This window comes from Populus euphratica, unplaced genomic scaffold (assembly GCF_000495115.2).
Source record: "Populus euphratica unplaced genomic scaffold, PopEup_1.0 scaffold220.1, whole genome shotgun sequence".
Classification (NCBI taxonomy): Eukaryota; Viridiplantae; Streptophyta; class Magnoliopsida; order Malpighiales; family Salicaceae; genus Populus; species Populus euphratica.
Window position 1 is genome coordinate 17,179 of NW_011500103.1, and position 16,014 is coordinate 33,192.

A 16,014-nucleotide genomic window follows, 5' to 3' on the forward strand; every position below is an offset into this window, starting at 1 on the left:
AATTGCATGCATTATAAATAAGAAAATAAATATGTTTTTATTGATTTTATTAAAATAAAAAAAATAATTTTAATGATTTCTTTTTAGTTACTAATTTATATTAATCTTAAAGTTTGAAATATTCATAATTCAGTAATTACCATCACCAAAGTTAGAATTACCTAAAATAAAATATTCATCAATATTAACATCGGAAATATTTATAATTAAATATTTATTAATGCTAAAATTAAAAATATTACCAGTAAATTATCATAATATAAATAAATAAAATTTATAGCAATTTAAAATAAGATTAATAATGTAATTTATTTTAAGTAAGATATATTAAAAATATTAGTATGTTTTCTAACTATTATTATAAAATTTTTACTAAATATTCAGGGTTTTTTTTAATAATTATAATCTCTTTCAACGAGACATCTTGAAGAATAAAAGGGCTGCATATAGTATAGAAATTAGTTAAATCAAGATGTAAAGCTAAGCGTGGAACACGCCATTGCAGTAATGAAATTAAAGAAAAAAATTTGTACTACGTGCTAAAGATTATTCCTAATTAGCTGCAAAGCATGACGTGCAAAACGTGCTGCTTTTGGATGGGATTGCACTAATGAAAAGAAGAAAAGAAAAGAAAAGAAAAGTATTCGATAAAGGGATAAAGCAGGTTTCTATCATCAAAGTGATGTTTCACAAAGACAATTACTCTTTGAAAAGTATGACCCAGCATTTACATGTATTGTAATAAAAAGCTAGGTACTTTGTGTATAGGCCGATGGACAAGATTAGGTGTAGAAAAAGGGGATTTTGACATAAAATGTGCAGAGCTATTCATTGTTGAGGGCTAGAACAACAATATTACTTTGTCTTCAAAATCAAAAGAATCAAAGGATAGTAAGGCCAACAAAAGATAGAAGCCACCTCCCTATACAGGATGTTTCAGCCACCGGTGGGTTCCTGCAATGCTGATGTTCCTACCAAACAGAAAACAAATGGACTTCTGTATAATGCTCTAGTGACATGCAACAGGAAGGATGTTGTAGATCGCTGCCAACGAATTTCAGATCATGCATTGCACGTAATAACAGTGAATGATGATACTGTTCTCCACATGGCTACGTATGCTAAAGAAGCAGCCTTGGTGGAAAGATTACTAGATGAGTTGCCTGATCATCATGTCGACAAGTTGACCCGACAAAATCGAGTGGGAAACACAATTCTCCATGAGACTGCCACTAGCAACCATGCAATTGCTATTGCAGATAAACTGCTAAAGAGAGCCCCCGGACTGTTAGGTATGCGCAACCACAATGGAGAGACAGCTCTGTTTCGTGCAGCTCGGTACGGAAAAACTGATATGTTCAACTTTCTAGCTGCTAAAGTCTCTCGATATGACGAAGAAGGTCTGCAATTTTATGTTCAGAGAAGTGATAAAACCACTATCCTTCACATTGCAATTCTTTCTGAGCACTTCGGTAAGCATTATAAATCACAAGTTCATTTCTTGGGCACTTCTGTATGTTATGTTTGGTGGAATTAAATAAAATCTCAATTCTGAGTCATGCTGAAGTTTTTATTTTGCTGCTTTAAAATAAAAACTTTTCTCTCTGGTACAATTTTAATGAAAAAAACAGATTTGGCATGCCAAATTGCATTGGCCTACAGACATTTAATCAGCGAAAAAGACGGTGATGGGATGACGAGTCTTCAACTTCTTTCATGCAACCCGTCAGCTTTTAAACAAGAGCCTGAAGACGGATTCATTAAGTTAGGTGTGTATACAAGATCACTTCCATTTCTCTAATCACATTCAGAACAGCTAATACTTTAGTGCACTTCTTTCTTGTCAAGATTATGACACTGGAAGTCTTGAACAATCCTTCCTTTATCTTCAGATAGAAATAATGTGTTGCAAATTTCCTTCTTTTTCTCTGAATTTTTCGTACTTGAAATAATAAGATTCTTGTACATAGGTTAATCTTCTTACAGTCATGTATTTTCCATCTTTCTGCAAAGCAATTCATCCTTGTAGATAATTTTTATTTATGTTGTGTTCCAGAGCCTAAAGTTAGGTATGTATGTTGCTGACTTGCTTTATTCCTTGGATAGCTAAATCCTGTTGCAGTACAGCTTGGCAGGAGAAGGTTCAAAATCAGAAGGCTAAATATAAATCAGCTGTAGAGCTTGCCAAGCTTTTATCTAGAAATGATACCTCATGGGAAGTTACTTATTCTAGCATTGACCAGAGCAAGCCCAAAATACACAGATATGGAGAGATAGGTGGGCAAGAAGGGATGTCTTTGGCTGCTAGAATTCCTGAGAGAATGGATGATGTTGGTGAAACTCCTTTGATTTTGGCTACCAAGTCAGGCATTGTGGAGATAGTGGAAGAAATACTCAGGCTTTACCCTCAAGCAGTTGAACATGTTGACGACGAAGGTCGCAATGTGTTGCATGTGGCAATCAAATACAGACAGTTAAAGATTTTCGAGCTTGTGACGAAATTGGAAGTGCCCATGAAGAGACTGGTAAGAAAGATTGATAACGAGGGGAATTCTATTCTGCACACTGTTGGTATAAAGAGAAAGGATTTTGTATCTGAGAAGATGGAAGGCCCTGCATTCCTATTACAAGAAGAGTTGCTATGGTTTGAGGTGCCTTTTTAGACTTTTAGCATCAACATATGATTCACATGCAGGCATATTTTTTAGAATGCTGCACTAATCTTGAATCTTTAAGCAATTGGAACAAAACTTGAGGAATTTGCATTGCATTTCCACATACGGTAGAAAAGAAGAAAGAACTAAAAATATTAATGGTCTAATGCTTATTTTCTTTGGAAAACTTCAGTGATTGACATGTCAGTTTTTTATTGCGTGCGAGAATACAGCGAGTCGAAAAAGTCACTCCACCTCATTTCGTAAGCCACCATAACAGTCAGAACCTCTCTGCAGAGGGTTTGTTTATTACTACAAACTCTGAACTTCGTAGCTCAGCGAAAGAATGGATGAAGAGCACTGCAGAAGGATCTTCGGTTGTGGCTGTTCTGATTGCTACAGTCGCCTTTGCAGCAGCCTACACAGTTCCAGGAGGTCCAAATCAGAGCACCGGTGTTCCTGTCCTCGTTAATAAACCGTTCTTTGTGGTTTTCACTGTCTCGGACGTCCTATCTCTTACCTTTGCTTTGACATCAGTAGTGACATTTCTCTCCATCCTCTCATCGCCATTTCGATTTAAAGATTTCAAGCATACCCTTCCCAATAAGTTGATGGCAGGCTTCACATTTCTGTTCCTTTCCGTGGCTATGATGATGGTAGCATTTGGATCAACAATCTTTCTGACGATATACAATAAGGAAAATTGGGCTAAAGTTACTCTATACACAGTATCTTTTATCCCAGTTTGCATCTTCGCGCTATCTTATTTTCCTCTATATTCCTCACTATCAAAAACTCACAACTATTTGCTCGAAAACTTTCCTCTAACTAAACTTGTTCTATCCAAACCTTGTATGATGATGTCCAAATGTTTAAAATGTTGTCAAGTCCAAACCTCAGAGTCCCACATTCCATGAAATACCATACATGGAAGATAATATGTATTATTGTTAACATTGTGCAGCAAGTTATTGAGTTGTTGATAATTGTGAGGATTTCAATAATCATATTAAACCAATTTATGATGAGTGAAGACTATCCTTGTTGGTGATCCAGGTAAACGTAGATGGAAGCAACACAAGCAGGAAGCTTGCAAAGAATAAAGCTTAGATTTATTACTAATATATTGTAATTGGATTTGTTTCCAATCTTTTTCTTTTTTAGTTTTCTTAAAATTCATTGTGTTTCTCTCCGTTATTATCTGAATGGTTGTTTCATTAACAAATCAATGGATTATTATAAAAAAAAAAATCGACACCAATAATTAAATAACCAACAGAGAGCGATATTGTTGATCAATGCCGGTCCTTTAAGTTGAATTGATCCTGACCTGGTGCTGCATCTGGTTCTTCTTTCTATGTTTCCAAACAAAAACAAGATGACTAATGCCTAAAATTTTGATTTCCAGTGAGCAACTTATGCCTGATCATCATGTTTAGTCAGCTATACCTGTTGCCCATCTGCTGCACCATTTGGCTCTCTTGCTAATGAATTTGTGTCATGACTACATGTGTTTAATTAGCATATGCTTAATGTTGGTTCTTAGGTTAGATCTGATCCAAATATTTAAAGTAGTTACTAAAAGAAGTAATCACTTCTTTTATATATATATATATATATATATTAGAAGATAATGGTTCTCTCTTTCTCGTTTTTTTATCTTTAACTCTCTAGATTAACTTAACAAAATTTACAGAAACATTCATACTAAAAATATCTATTTGATTCTGGTAATCAAAATAGCAAATAAGCAATTAATCTAGTGATAAGAAAACCAATTAGCAAATCATAAGTAATTCTTTAAATCTACACTCAATTCAGTCCAATTGAAGGATGTGCGCCATGGGGATAGCATTTCACTGAGGGAAGAAAGTTCGAATTCGTCCCTTGGATTAGATGTTAATATACTACTATAGGCAAAGCTAAGATTATTCCCAATTAACTATGAGTTGTAAGCCTGGCATGCATAACATGGGAATGTTTATGACACTGCACTAATGAAACAGAATTAGTGACAAAGTAGGAATTTAATTCCATGAATCAACACAAAGGTTATTCCACATTCCACATTCCACTAAACATGGAGAAGCACCAGCTAAAGGCATATATAAAGCAACGTTCATTTTCAATAAAGTGCCAATTAGCATATGAAGCAAAACTATATAGCTAGTTAGTGATCATAACTGTGCAATAATAAATCAAGGAAAAGTTCAAGATTCTAACTCTACCACAAGTAAAGATGATTGATAATCCAAATGCAGTCATGAAGTCAAAAGCTCTGGATACAGCTTTAGAATAGGAGAGATAGCTAGAATATTATACTTTGTAAGTGTACTCGTCAAGATTAACAGGATCCTGTTGCATGATAGTAGAATTCTGATATAAAGGAGAAGGTTATTATTGAGGATTGGCATAGCGATTTTTTTTTTTTCAAGGAAAAAATTACCCCCTCCCTTCTACATGGAACCCTTGATGTCTCCTGGTACCAATGAAATCGATCGTAAACAGAAAATAAACGGAAACTTGTACTATGCTCTCATGAAAGGAAACAAGAAGAGAGTTGCAGAACTGTGCCAAAAAATTCAAGATCATGCATTGCACGTAATAACAGTAAACGACGATACAGTACTTCACATGGCTACATATGCCAAAGAAGCATCTCTGGTAGAAAATTTACTAGATGAGTTGCCTAGCCATCATCTCGACAAGTTGACTCGCCAAAATGGTGTAGGAAACACAATCCTCCATGAGACTGCCACAAGCAACCACACTGTTGCTATTGCAGATAAACTTCTGAAGAGAGCCCCCGGATTGTTAGGCATGCGCAACCACAATGGGGAGACGGCTCTCTTTCGTGCGGTCCGGTATGGAAAAACCGATATGTTCAACTTTCTAGCTGCTAAAGTCTCTGTATATGATGAATCTGGTTTGCAATTCTATGTACAGAGAAGTGATAAAACCACTATCCTACACATGGCCATTCTTTCTCTGCATTTTGGTAAGCATTGTCAATTATAAATTCATTTCTCCCCCCCATCTGCAAGTCAATTTTGTTTCAACATGTGAAGTTGATATTCTGATGCTGAAATGTTTGCTTTCATACAAATTATGTTGGGCCACAGATTTGGCATACCGAATTGCGTTGGACTATACGCACTTAATTGGCCAAAAAGATGCCGATGGTATGACTGGTCTTCAGCTTTTATCATGCAACCCATCAGCTTTTAAACTAGAGACTGAAGAAGGATTCATTAATTTAGGTATGGAAGTATGATCCTTACCCTTCCAGTTTTCACTGAATCAGTGAGATGTGATTATGGCACTTCTCATATAAAAAAAAAATGTAACATTCTTAGATTTTTTTCATTGTAGTTTCCCTTCTTTTTCTGTCATTCCTTTTAACAAACATGAAGTAACTTGCCTTGTTTCTGCATAATACACTCATTCTTACATTACATCACAGAATCTATATGCAACTAACCATTTGCGACTAACTTATTTTCTTGGAAGCAAAATCATATGGAAGTTCAGTATGGAGAGAAAAGGTTCAAAAGCAAAAACAACTGCATAGATCAGCTGTGGAGCTTGCCAAGTTTTTAGTCAGAAAAGATACCTCCTGGGAGTTCACGTATTCTAGCATCGACCAGAGCAAGCCTAAGATCCACAAGTACGGAGAAAAGGGAGGCAAAGAACGGCAAGAAGTACATTTGTCTAATAAAATTCTTGACAAAGAAGAGAGTCTTGGAGAAACTCCTCTGATTTTGGCTACAAAGTCAGGCTGTGTGGAGATTGTTGAAGAAATACTCAAGCTATATCCCCAGGCAGTCGAACACATTGATGATGGAGGGCGCAATGTATTGCATGTAGCAATCAAATACCGCCAAAGGAAGATTTTCGAGCTTGTGAAAGGAATGGACGTGCCTATGAGGAGGCTGGCAAGGAAGACTGACAGTGATGGGAATTCCATTCTACACACCGTCGGAAGGAAAAGAAAGGACTTTGTATCTGATGAGAAGATGGAAGGCCCTGCATTCCTCTTACAGGAAGAATTACTCTGGTTTGAGGTGCACTTTTTAGACTTTTACCTTCCTGATAAGCACATCTATCATACACAATTCACAGGCAAGCACAATATTTTTTTATTGTCAAACTAATCTTGAATCCTGAAGCGGTTGGAGTAGACGTATTACAGCAATATGGTAGGGTGAGTTTACATAATAATTCATCTTAAAAAGTAATTTATGTATGATTTATAAGAAGAAATAAAAAAAAAAATAATGGTCTAATTCTATAATTATTTTCTTTTAAGAAAACTTGATAGTTGATAGACATGTTCTCTTTGTTATCCATGTGAGAACGCAGCGCGTCAAAGAAGTCACTCCATCCCATTTCCTGAATCACCAGAACAATATGAAGCTCACTGCAGAAGGGTATTTCATTACTGCAAATTCTGAACTCCGCAATTTAGCCAAAGAATGGCTAAAGACAACAGCAGAAGGATGTTCTGTGGTAGCAGTTCTCATTGCCACCGTTGCCTTTGCTGCAGCCTACACAGTTCCAGGAGGTCCGAATCAGAGCACTGGTGTTCCTGTCCTCGTCAACAAACCATTCTTTGTGGTTTTTACTGTGACTGATGTACTCTCCCTTACGTTCGCTTTGACATCAGTTGTTACTTTCCTCTCTATCCTAACATCCCCGTTTCGATTTAAAGATTTCAAGCATACACTTCCTAATAAGTTGCTGGTAGGCTTCACATTTCTGTTTCTCTCTGTGGCAATGATGATGGTAGCGTTTGGAGCAACAATCATTCTGATGATTTACAGCAAGGAAAGCTGGACAAAAATTACTCTATATGCAGTCTCCTTTATCCCAGTTGGCATCTTTGCACTATCTTATTTCCCTTTTTATCCATCACTATTAAAGACTTACGACTTGCTCCAGAAAATTCCCTTCATTAAACATATTCCAGCTATACCTTGGAACTCTTTCAAATGTTGTCGAGTCGAAACCACTGATACCCACTTTCCATAACATATCCGACATGTAATTATCCTACACCAAATCCTTTCCATTTTCTGAAATCTGATGACTGCCTGTGTACGTAAAGGTTGGCACAAGTATTGGTCCTATCTGTAAGCAACTACCACCATGGATGATTATAAGTATGATGTCTATGAGAATGATGTGATGAGTTATTGGTTTGTACATTGTAAGGATTCCAAATAATATAATGTTCTGATATGTGCAATAAGTAACAAAGAAAGCCAGCAATTCTTGTAACATAGGTGTTAATTTAACCAGAGTTCTTGACACTGGTCCCCTCTTCTCTTATTCAGGAGGGACAGAACATTTTGCTTGAAACTTTGTCAGTTCAATTTGCAAAATGATGAACCCTAAACACCTAAATTTTGGTTCATTGAAACTTCAAGAGTCGTTTCCAAGTGAATAGTTTGTTTACAAGTTCTATTCAAATATATAGCACTACAAAGTAATGATAGTTTAGGCATTAACTCCATGAGCGGGATCTGTAAAAACCACCTAGCACTGAATAATTCGACCTCCAATGTTGAGATCTTTTAAAGTGAATCAAGAAGAATTATTTTTTAACTATTCTGATTGAGATTTGGATAGTACTGTTAGTTGTAGCATTACAATAAATTTATGAACAAACGACTATTCTCTTACTTTGTAAGATTGAACCTCCAGTGTTGGCATTTTAGATTTGAATTAAATTTTTTTAGTGTTTATTTTTACTATCTCTTGATATGGTATGTGAAAAATAAATATTAAAAAAACTAAAATTCATCATTGCACCTAAATAAATTAAATCATATACCATTAAGGATGATGACTTGACTCGAACCCTATAAACACCCACTACTAACTGACTTCAGATGAATAGGTTTTAAGGTATATATATTGTTTTAAATCAAGTTCAAAATCCTTGTCTTTAAGTTTATACATATAACTAGATATTTGATCCGTAATTTGTTATGGATCAGATTTTAAAAAGAAAATAAAAAAATTATATACACAAGGTTTTTTAACATGTTTTTGTAGTTATAAAAAATTAAGTGAAAATCAAGAAATTTATACATACATATAATTAAATATATTAAGGACTATGCGTGTGAATAATTGGAAAAAAAATATTAACTAAAAAAAAAAAGACAATTATATATCAAAATATTTAATCTCGCAAGCCTTGACATTCAACCAGCTGTATCTTCTAAATTTATTTATTAAAATAATTTTTTTATTCATGTAAAAAATAATAAAAATAGAGATACAAATTAAATTGATTGAATAAAATAAAATAAAATAAAATAAAAGCATTATGCAAGGTTCCATATATTAAAAATATTATCTCAAAATAAAATTTTGTTATCTTTGAAAATCAATTTCATCGATACAATAGGTTAAAAAAATTATAGATGAATCAGAAATACTCTTCAAAATTTAAATGCATAAGAAAAAAATAATCAATTATTTCGATGGTTTAATTTGTGTCAACAATATTTCTCTCTTTCTATCATCGGAATCCAATAATTTTTCTTACTCCTCTCAACCAAAGACTAAGAAATAATAAAAATAAATTTTTATTTCAAAATTAAATTTAAAAAAAATTAAAGCACCGAAATCATATAATTTGTATTATTTTTAAAATTGGATAACTAAAGTATATCTTTCTTAAACATTTTGGCACGTGTGGTGTGCTTTTAATCTTGGTTTTTATTATTTTAATTTTATTATTTTCTAAAAAAATTAAATTAATTGGTTTTCAATCAGCATCAAATTATCCAAAATAAATTCTTAAGGATCAAAATGAATTTTTTAAACAATAAACAAGGTTATCCAAAGTGTATCGCGAGGGGTGAATAGTTTCATCTGTACAATATTCATTCCATACATTTTATTTTATTTTTTAGGTTAATTTAAATGTTGATAAACCTAGTTATTGTTTTTGTATATATATACTTAAACCAAACCTAAAAATCCAGTCCAAAACCAAATAGCCTAAGTTATCAAATTTAGCCGAACCTATTACCCATTAACATTGAAGATTTAAACTAGGCCCGGCATGCATTGAAGTACAGACAAAACGGCCCACGATTATCTATTGAAAAAGAAACGAATCAGCGTGAGGGACTTGGCAGTTTAAAGAGAGGAAAGACTTCGTTAGGCTTCCTACTGGAAGGGAGCACAGGTGCTGGTTAGAGCGGGAGCAAAGACAAACACTTTCCAAGCCATTCAGGGGAAGAAGACAAAAAACTACACCTCTCAGTTCTGTACGTTCTTTTCATTTATCTAATGATCATGAAAGATTAACTTCCTGGGATTCCATTCCCTAAACGAATATGCATACTCAAGGGTGAACAACCTGCAACTCTATCCAAACTTCACAAGCAAAAATAGAATAAAGTCTTGATCTCACAAATATGTGGTCTTGAGCTCTACTCGTACATGTTTATACACGAAGAAGGCGTGGAATGACGAGTACGTAATGATATTCTTCATGTGAAAACTGAATAATCATAAGAGACCATACATGTTTTGCTGCAGACCAAGGTGGTGGTGTAGCATGCAATTTTTGTTTATAGCATTTATATGGATTTATGTATAGTGTTTTTTTTTTTGTTTTACAAATTAATAAAGTTTAAGGAAGAATTTCTATAAAGCTTGTTGTGTATTTTAATTAGCTTATTTTACTTGTGTAATCCGCTTGCTTTTTAACCTGGAAAAGTGAAGAAAACTCACCAAAAATCTGCACCAAATGGGCCTCTCTTTGTCTAGAAGAATTAACGATCTGCCTCTAGAGGGATGAAGATGTCGTCTTTCATTGCCCTCTCTGTTTTTCCCTCCGTTGATCCTCCTTTTTTTCATTTTTGTGTTCCTTTTATAGGCGGGTGTTAATCCTTTTTAGAAGGGGAAAAAAATCACTGCCTTTGTTAGTATCAAATCCTTGAAGAACGCCCTGGAAATCAGCTTAGGTATTGGCCATTGATTCCTCTTTGCTTGATTCATGGAGAGAGTATCAAATTTTGAAAAATGGATCTTGCATAAGAATGGAAGGGCTGGGCTATAGTTCTTGATGAAAAGCTGACTGAGAGGGTATGTTTGACTCCAAATCTGTAGTAGATCCTCAGAGTTAAAACCTGATTTCTTGTGCTACGATTGTAGAGGACACGTTTCTTTTGTTTTTGGGCCACCAAGAGATTCAATTAGGACCAAGATCAAGCTCTAATGTTGCATGAGAGTCAGTTGTTCCAACATCTTTTGATGCCCTGAATTTCTGCAGAATTTAGAACAAAACGGCGTTGTTGCGTTCAAATATTCATCATATGCTCTTCCCTCTTTCTATCAAAACGCATCGCTTCACTTTCACTTAATATGAAACCACGTCGTTTTCAGCCTTAATTATAATTAGGTTTTTCTAATTAAAATCAAATTAAACTTCTTCTTGGTCCCTGATTTTAGCGTCATTTGTACTTCAGTCCTTGGCCTTTGGATTTTCCTAATTCAGGCAATTTCACCTCTTTCTTCTTAATTTCTTTCAAAAAAATTTCTTCCATTAGACCATAATTGATCTTCTAAATTAGATATTCATTTCCTTGAATTTCATTTTCTTTTAATCTTAGCTAAATTAAATCAGATTAAACTCTTTTATCAATTTCTTCTTAAATTATAGCCCAAAAATTCTCAAACTAATACTCAATTATTGGTCCAATTTCAATCTCAATTATGTATTTTTATTATTTTCTAACATATAAAAATTAAATTAAAAATAAAAAATAATAACATAATTAAAATTAATTAAATTTACTGAAAAGATATATTTTCAAAATTAGATTATAGCAAAAATAATTAAACTCGACTCTCTCTTGTAGAAACATTAAAAAAAAATCAAGAAGAGCTCATGTAATCCCCATACAAAATCCCCCCCAGCACGTACTTTTATGTATTCTTTTAGGTTTTGAAGAATTATACATAAATTTTTCATGCATATAATTATATTTTTCTGTGTGCACATGAAACTTTTTCTATCTAGAGAAGATAACTTTTTCTACGCCACTTGAACACTACGCATGCTGGCATGTCTTCTGCGCCTAGTCATCTCTATGGATAGCTAGCCAATGTCTTTACCAATGGCGATTATGTCACACACCTCAAAGACAAGACTTGCTCACACACCATGACTAGCCCATGAGTTTTATATATATATATATATATATATATTAAAAGCACTCGATAACATTGATAAACACTATGTTTCCTCTAATAAATTACTAGCTCCACAACCACTAATGAATAACAATTTTTCCACTGATAATACGTCTCATTTTCCATAAAAAAAAATTCAAGAACTGAGTGTAAACCCCTCACAATCATGGAAAGTTCATTTACTGAATTAATCATTACTTTCTTCTCATTTTATTTTTCTCTTTATGTTCATTACTTTCTTCTCTTACATTTACTGAATTAATCATCGGAATATCCCCTGTCCTACCAGGAGACTGATGTTTCAAGAACAACCCGAGCTAGAGAGGTTCAAACCCCTCACTACAGTAGCCCAGAACACAATCATGGAAAGTTCACATTGTATCTGAAGTTTTTTCTAAGACTTCATCAATAAAATAATAAAGAACATAAACATTCTGGTTTATTAGAAATATAGAAGAGCACTGCGATGCTATTCCTGGCCTGCCGTGTTCAAGTATATAGTTCCTTGACTGAAATTTTAACGCTTTTGATCTCATGTTTCACTGCGGGGGAATTACCCTCCGGCCTAGTAGCTGGTTGGTGATCACTTCCATTGCACTCTATATATACTCCAAGCAGAAGTAAATGATGTCCCCATGACTAGTTGGAAATAGATTTCAAGGACAATTTGTCATTAACGTGAAACACAGTTGATTTTCTATGCTAGCTTCTTTAAAGTAGGATTATCCCAAAAGGAAAAGGCAAAGCAACGAATAATATGCATTCTTCCTGTTTGCTTGTTCATTTTAGAAGCAAAAATGTAAATACATGGATAAAATTCTTTATACCTTAGCTATCGACTCTTTGATATATGTTATGGTATGTACTAGACTAGATATTATTTATGCAATGATAGTTGTAAGCCGAAATATGAGCAATCCTAGAAAACAGCATTGAGAGACAGTGAAATGGATCATGAGATACTTAAAATATTCATCAGAGACATGTTTACCTTTTCAGCTGGTGGTTTGAAACTTAAAGGTTTTGTAGACGCTGATCTAGAAGGAGATATTAATAGCAGAAAGAGTACTACAGGATATATATATATATATATATATATATATATATATATATATATATATCTACACACACACACACACACACACACATTCTAGGAGGTATTGTTGTTTCTTGGAGTTCTACCTTGCAAAATATAGTCGCTCTTTCAATGACAGAAGCTGAATATGTTGCAGTTTCAAAATTTACAAAAGAGATAGTATAGTTACAGAGTTTCCTAAAAGAATTGGGTAAAATGAATGGAAACGGTACTTTGTATAGCAACAATCAGAGTGCAATCTTCCTTACCAAGAATCCAGCATTTCACTCTAGGACTAAGCATATTCAGATCAAATATCACTTCATCTGATAATTGCTAGACGATGAACAACTACTATTAGAAAAAATCTGTGGAAGCAAGAATCTAACTGACATGTTAACAAAAAGAGTTACACTTGATAAACTGAAGTTGTGTACAACTTCAGTTGGTTTTCAAGGATAAAAGATAATTTCATTATTTGTCTCCAAGTAGAAGATTGTTAATAAATAAAGACAAACAATGTCCTACCATATACAAGTGGGAATACCTAACCTCCCACCTTGCACATGGTGGAGAACACAAATGGTGGCATAAATCATAGCATGATTTATACTCCTTTCCTCCCATTTATATATATATATATATATATATATATATATATATATATATATGCTCAATGAAGAGTTGTGGGTTAAGGTGTGAAAAACACAAAAAGAACATAAGAGAAAAGAGAGTTTGAGTGTAGAGTTAAGTTGAGAAGAGTTTTCTCCTCCTCTTTGTTTATATTGTTTATTTAAGTGATTAATACAAACTAGTAGCTTCTGGAATAGATAAATTCTTAAACCACGTAAATTTGTACGTGTTTGATTGCTTAAATATCCTAAGACTACATACCTATTACAGGAAGAGTTACTCCGGTTTGAGGTGCACTTTTTAGACTTCTCACTTTTACCTTCCTGCTATACATACCCTATCATTCACGTAATTCACAGGTAACCACAATATTTTTTGACAGTCATACTAATCTTGAATCCTGAAGCAATTTGACTAGACGTTTGGCAATATTACATTCCATTTACACACTTTATAGCGATATCGTAGCATGAGTTTACATAACAATCCATCTTAAGAAAATCATTTATGACTGTTTTATAAGAAGAAAGATCTAAAAACAATTAATGGTCTAATTGTATATATTTTTTATTTTAAAAGTTTTTTGAAAGACATGTTCTCTTTGTTATCCATGTGAGAACACAGCGCGTCGAAAAAGTCACTCCATCCCATTTCCAGGGTCATCGGAACAATAAGATGCTCACTGCAGAAGGGTTTTTCTTTACTGCAAACTCTGAACTCCGCAATTTAGCTAAAGAATGGCTAAAGACAACAGCAGAAGGATGTTATGTGGTAGCAGTTCTCATTGCCACCGTTGCCTTTGCTGCAGCCTACGCCGTTCCAGGAGGTCCGAATCAGAGCATTAGTGTTCCTGTCCTCCTCAATAAACCATTCTTTGTGGTTTTCACTGTGGCAGAAGTACTCTCCCTTACCTTTGCTTTGACAGCAGTCGTTACCTTCCTCTTTATCCTATCATCGCCGTTTCGATTTAAAGATGTCAATCATATACTTCCTAATAAGTTGATGATAGGCTTCACATTTCTATTCTTTTCCGTGGCTATGATGATGGTAGCATTTGGAGCAACAATACTTCTGATGATATACAGTAAGGAAAGTTGGGAAAAAATTACTCTATATGCAGTCTCCTTTATCCCAGTTAGCATCTCTGCACTAGTTTATTTCCCTCTTTAGTCATCACTATCAAAAACCTACAATTACTTGCTCAAGAAGATTCCCCTCATTAAACATATTCTAGCTATACCTTGGAATCTCTCCAAATCTTTAAAATGTTGTTGAGTCGAAACCATTGATACCAACATTCCATGAAATATCCCACATGCAATTATCCTACACTAAATCCTTTCCATTTTCTGAAATGTGATGCCTGGTTATGTAAGTGTTAGCACAAGTATTGGTTTCTGTCTGTAAACAGCTACCCATGGATGATTACAAGTATGATGTGTTTGCTTTCGGTATAATATGCACAACAAATTGGTATAAGAGTATTAGAGAAACTTGAACACTGAAAAAACATGTTTTTTCAGCTCTCTATTTGAAGTTGTAGAATTTTCAAAGTTCTCAAATCTTGATTTTGACCACTTGCGGAGATTCCTCTCGTCAATATGATTTTGGCGATATAGATATCATCAAAATCAAAGTTTTGCTGGAAATCTGCTAGAAAAATCAGACAATGCCCGAATTCGAGCATGAGAAGACAACCATGTCATCTAACACGTTGGCGCTGAGTCATCATCCACATCATCATCAAAGGGTTCACATTGCCATATCATCAGACACGTCATCTAACAGTGACAAAATATTCTCTTGACTAAATAAGAATGTTCTATTGATAGTAAGAGAATATTCCCGTGATAGGATATTCTTTATCAGAGATAGAATACTCCTTCCCTGAGTTAACTCGATCAGATTGGTTTTTTGGCCAACTCAGTGATTTTTTGATCGGTTTTAGGCAGAGTCAAGCTAGTTCCTAGCATTTCAACCATTCCGGACACAACCGTGGTGTCTGTTTTGTGAAACAGCACACCGAAGTTACTGTTTTTGGCTCTTTTAAGCATAAAAGTGCATGTTTTAACAATTTCAGGATCCTATTTGTAATCCAAAAACGTCTTAATGGTTGATATTCCAGAAAAAAGATTAGCAAGAAATGCTAGTATACCTCCACAATATAACCCGGTATCAAGTATCAAATTTGAGGTGGAGAAGTTTGATGGGAAAGGTAATTTTGGCATGTGGAAATGTGAAGTCATGGATATGTTTGTCCAAATAAATTTGGATTTCATTCTAGAAGATAAACCGGAGGATTTGGATGATAAAAGATGGGAAAGGATAAATCGGTTGGCCTGCAGTTCCATCCGATTTTGTCTTGTAAAGGATTAGAAGTATGCCTTTTCAAAACAAAACTCTGCAAAGGAATTATAGCAAGAACTAGAG

At 34.2% G+C, this 16,014-nt stretch overlaps 1 protein-coding gene across 7 annotated transcripts; it reads left to right on the plus strand.

Moving 5' to 3' along the window:
- Positions 1-559: 559 nt before the first annotated feature.
- LOC105109514 (ankyrin repeat-containing protein At5g02620-like) lies at positions 560-14,999 on the plus strand. 7 transcript variants are annotated; one of them, XM_011004247.1, is made up of 5 exons: positions 572-1,472; positions 5,777-5,914; positions 6,165-6,718; positions 6,836-6,858; positions 7,017-7,135. In XM_011004247.1, exons 1-5 carry the CDS (start codon positions 932-934, stop codon positions 7,048-7,050), a joined length of 1,290 nt encoding a protein of 429 aa, XP_011002549.1. In that variant the 5' UTR covers positions 572-931; the 3' UTR covers positions 7,051-7,135. The 7 variants fall into 7 exon arrangements, with proteins under 7 accessions (XP_011002547.1, XP_011002548.1, XP_011002549.1 ...); XM_011004241.1 differs by having other exon boundaries at positions 580-1,472; positions 7,010-7,934; XM_011004242.1 differs by lacking the exon at positions 572-1,472 and adding an exon at positions 4,899-5,652 and having other exon boundaries at positions 7,010-7,934.
- Positions 15,000-16,014: the final 1,015 nt, after the last annotated feature.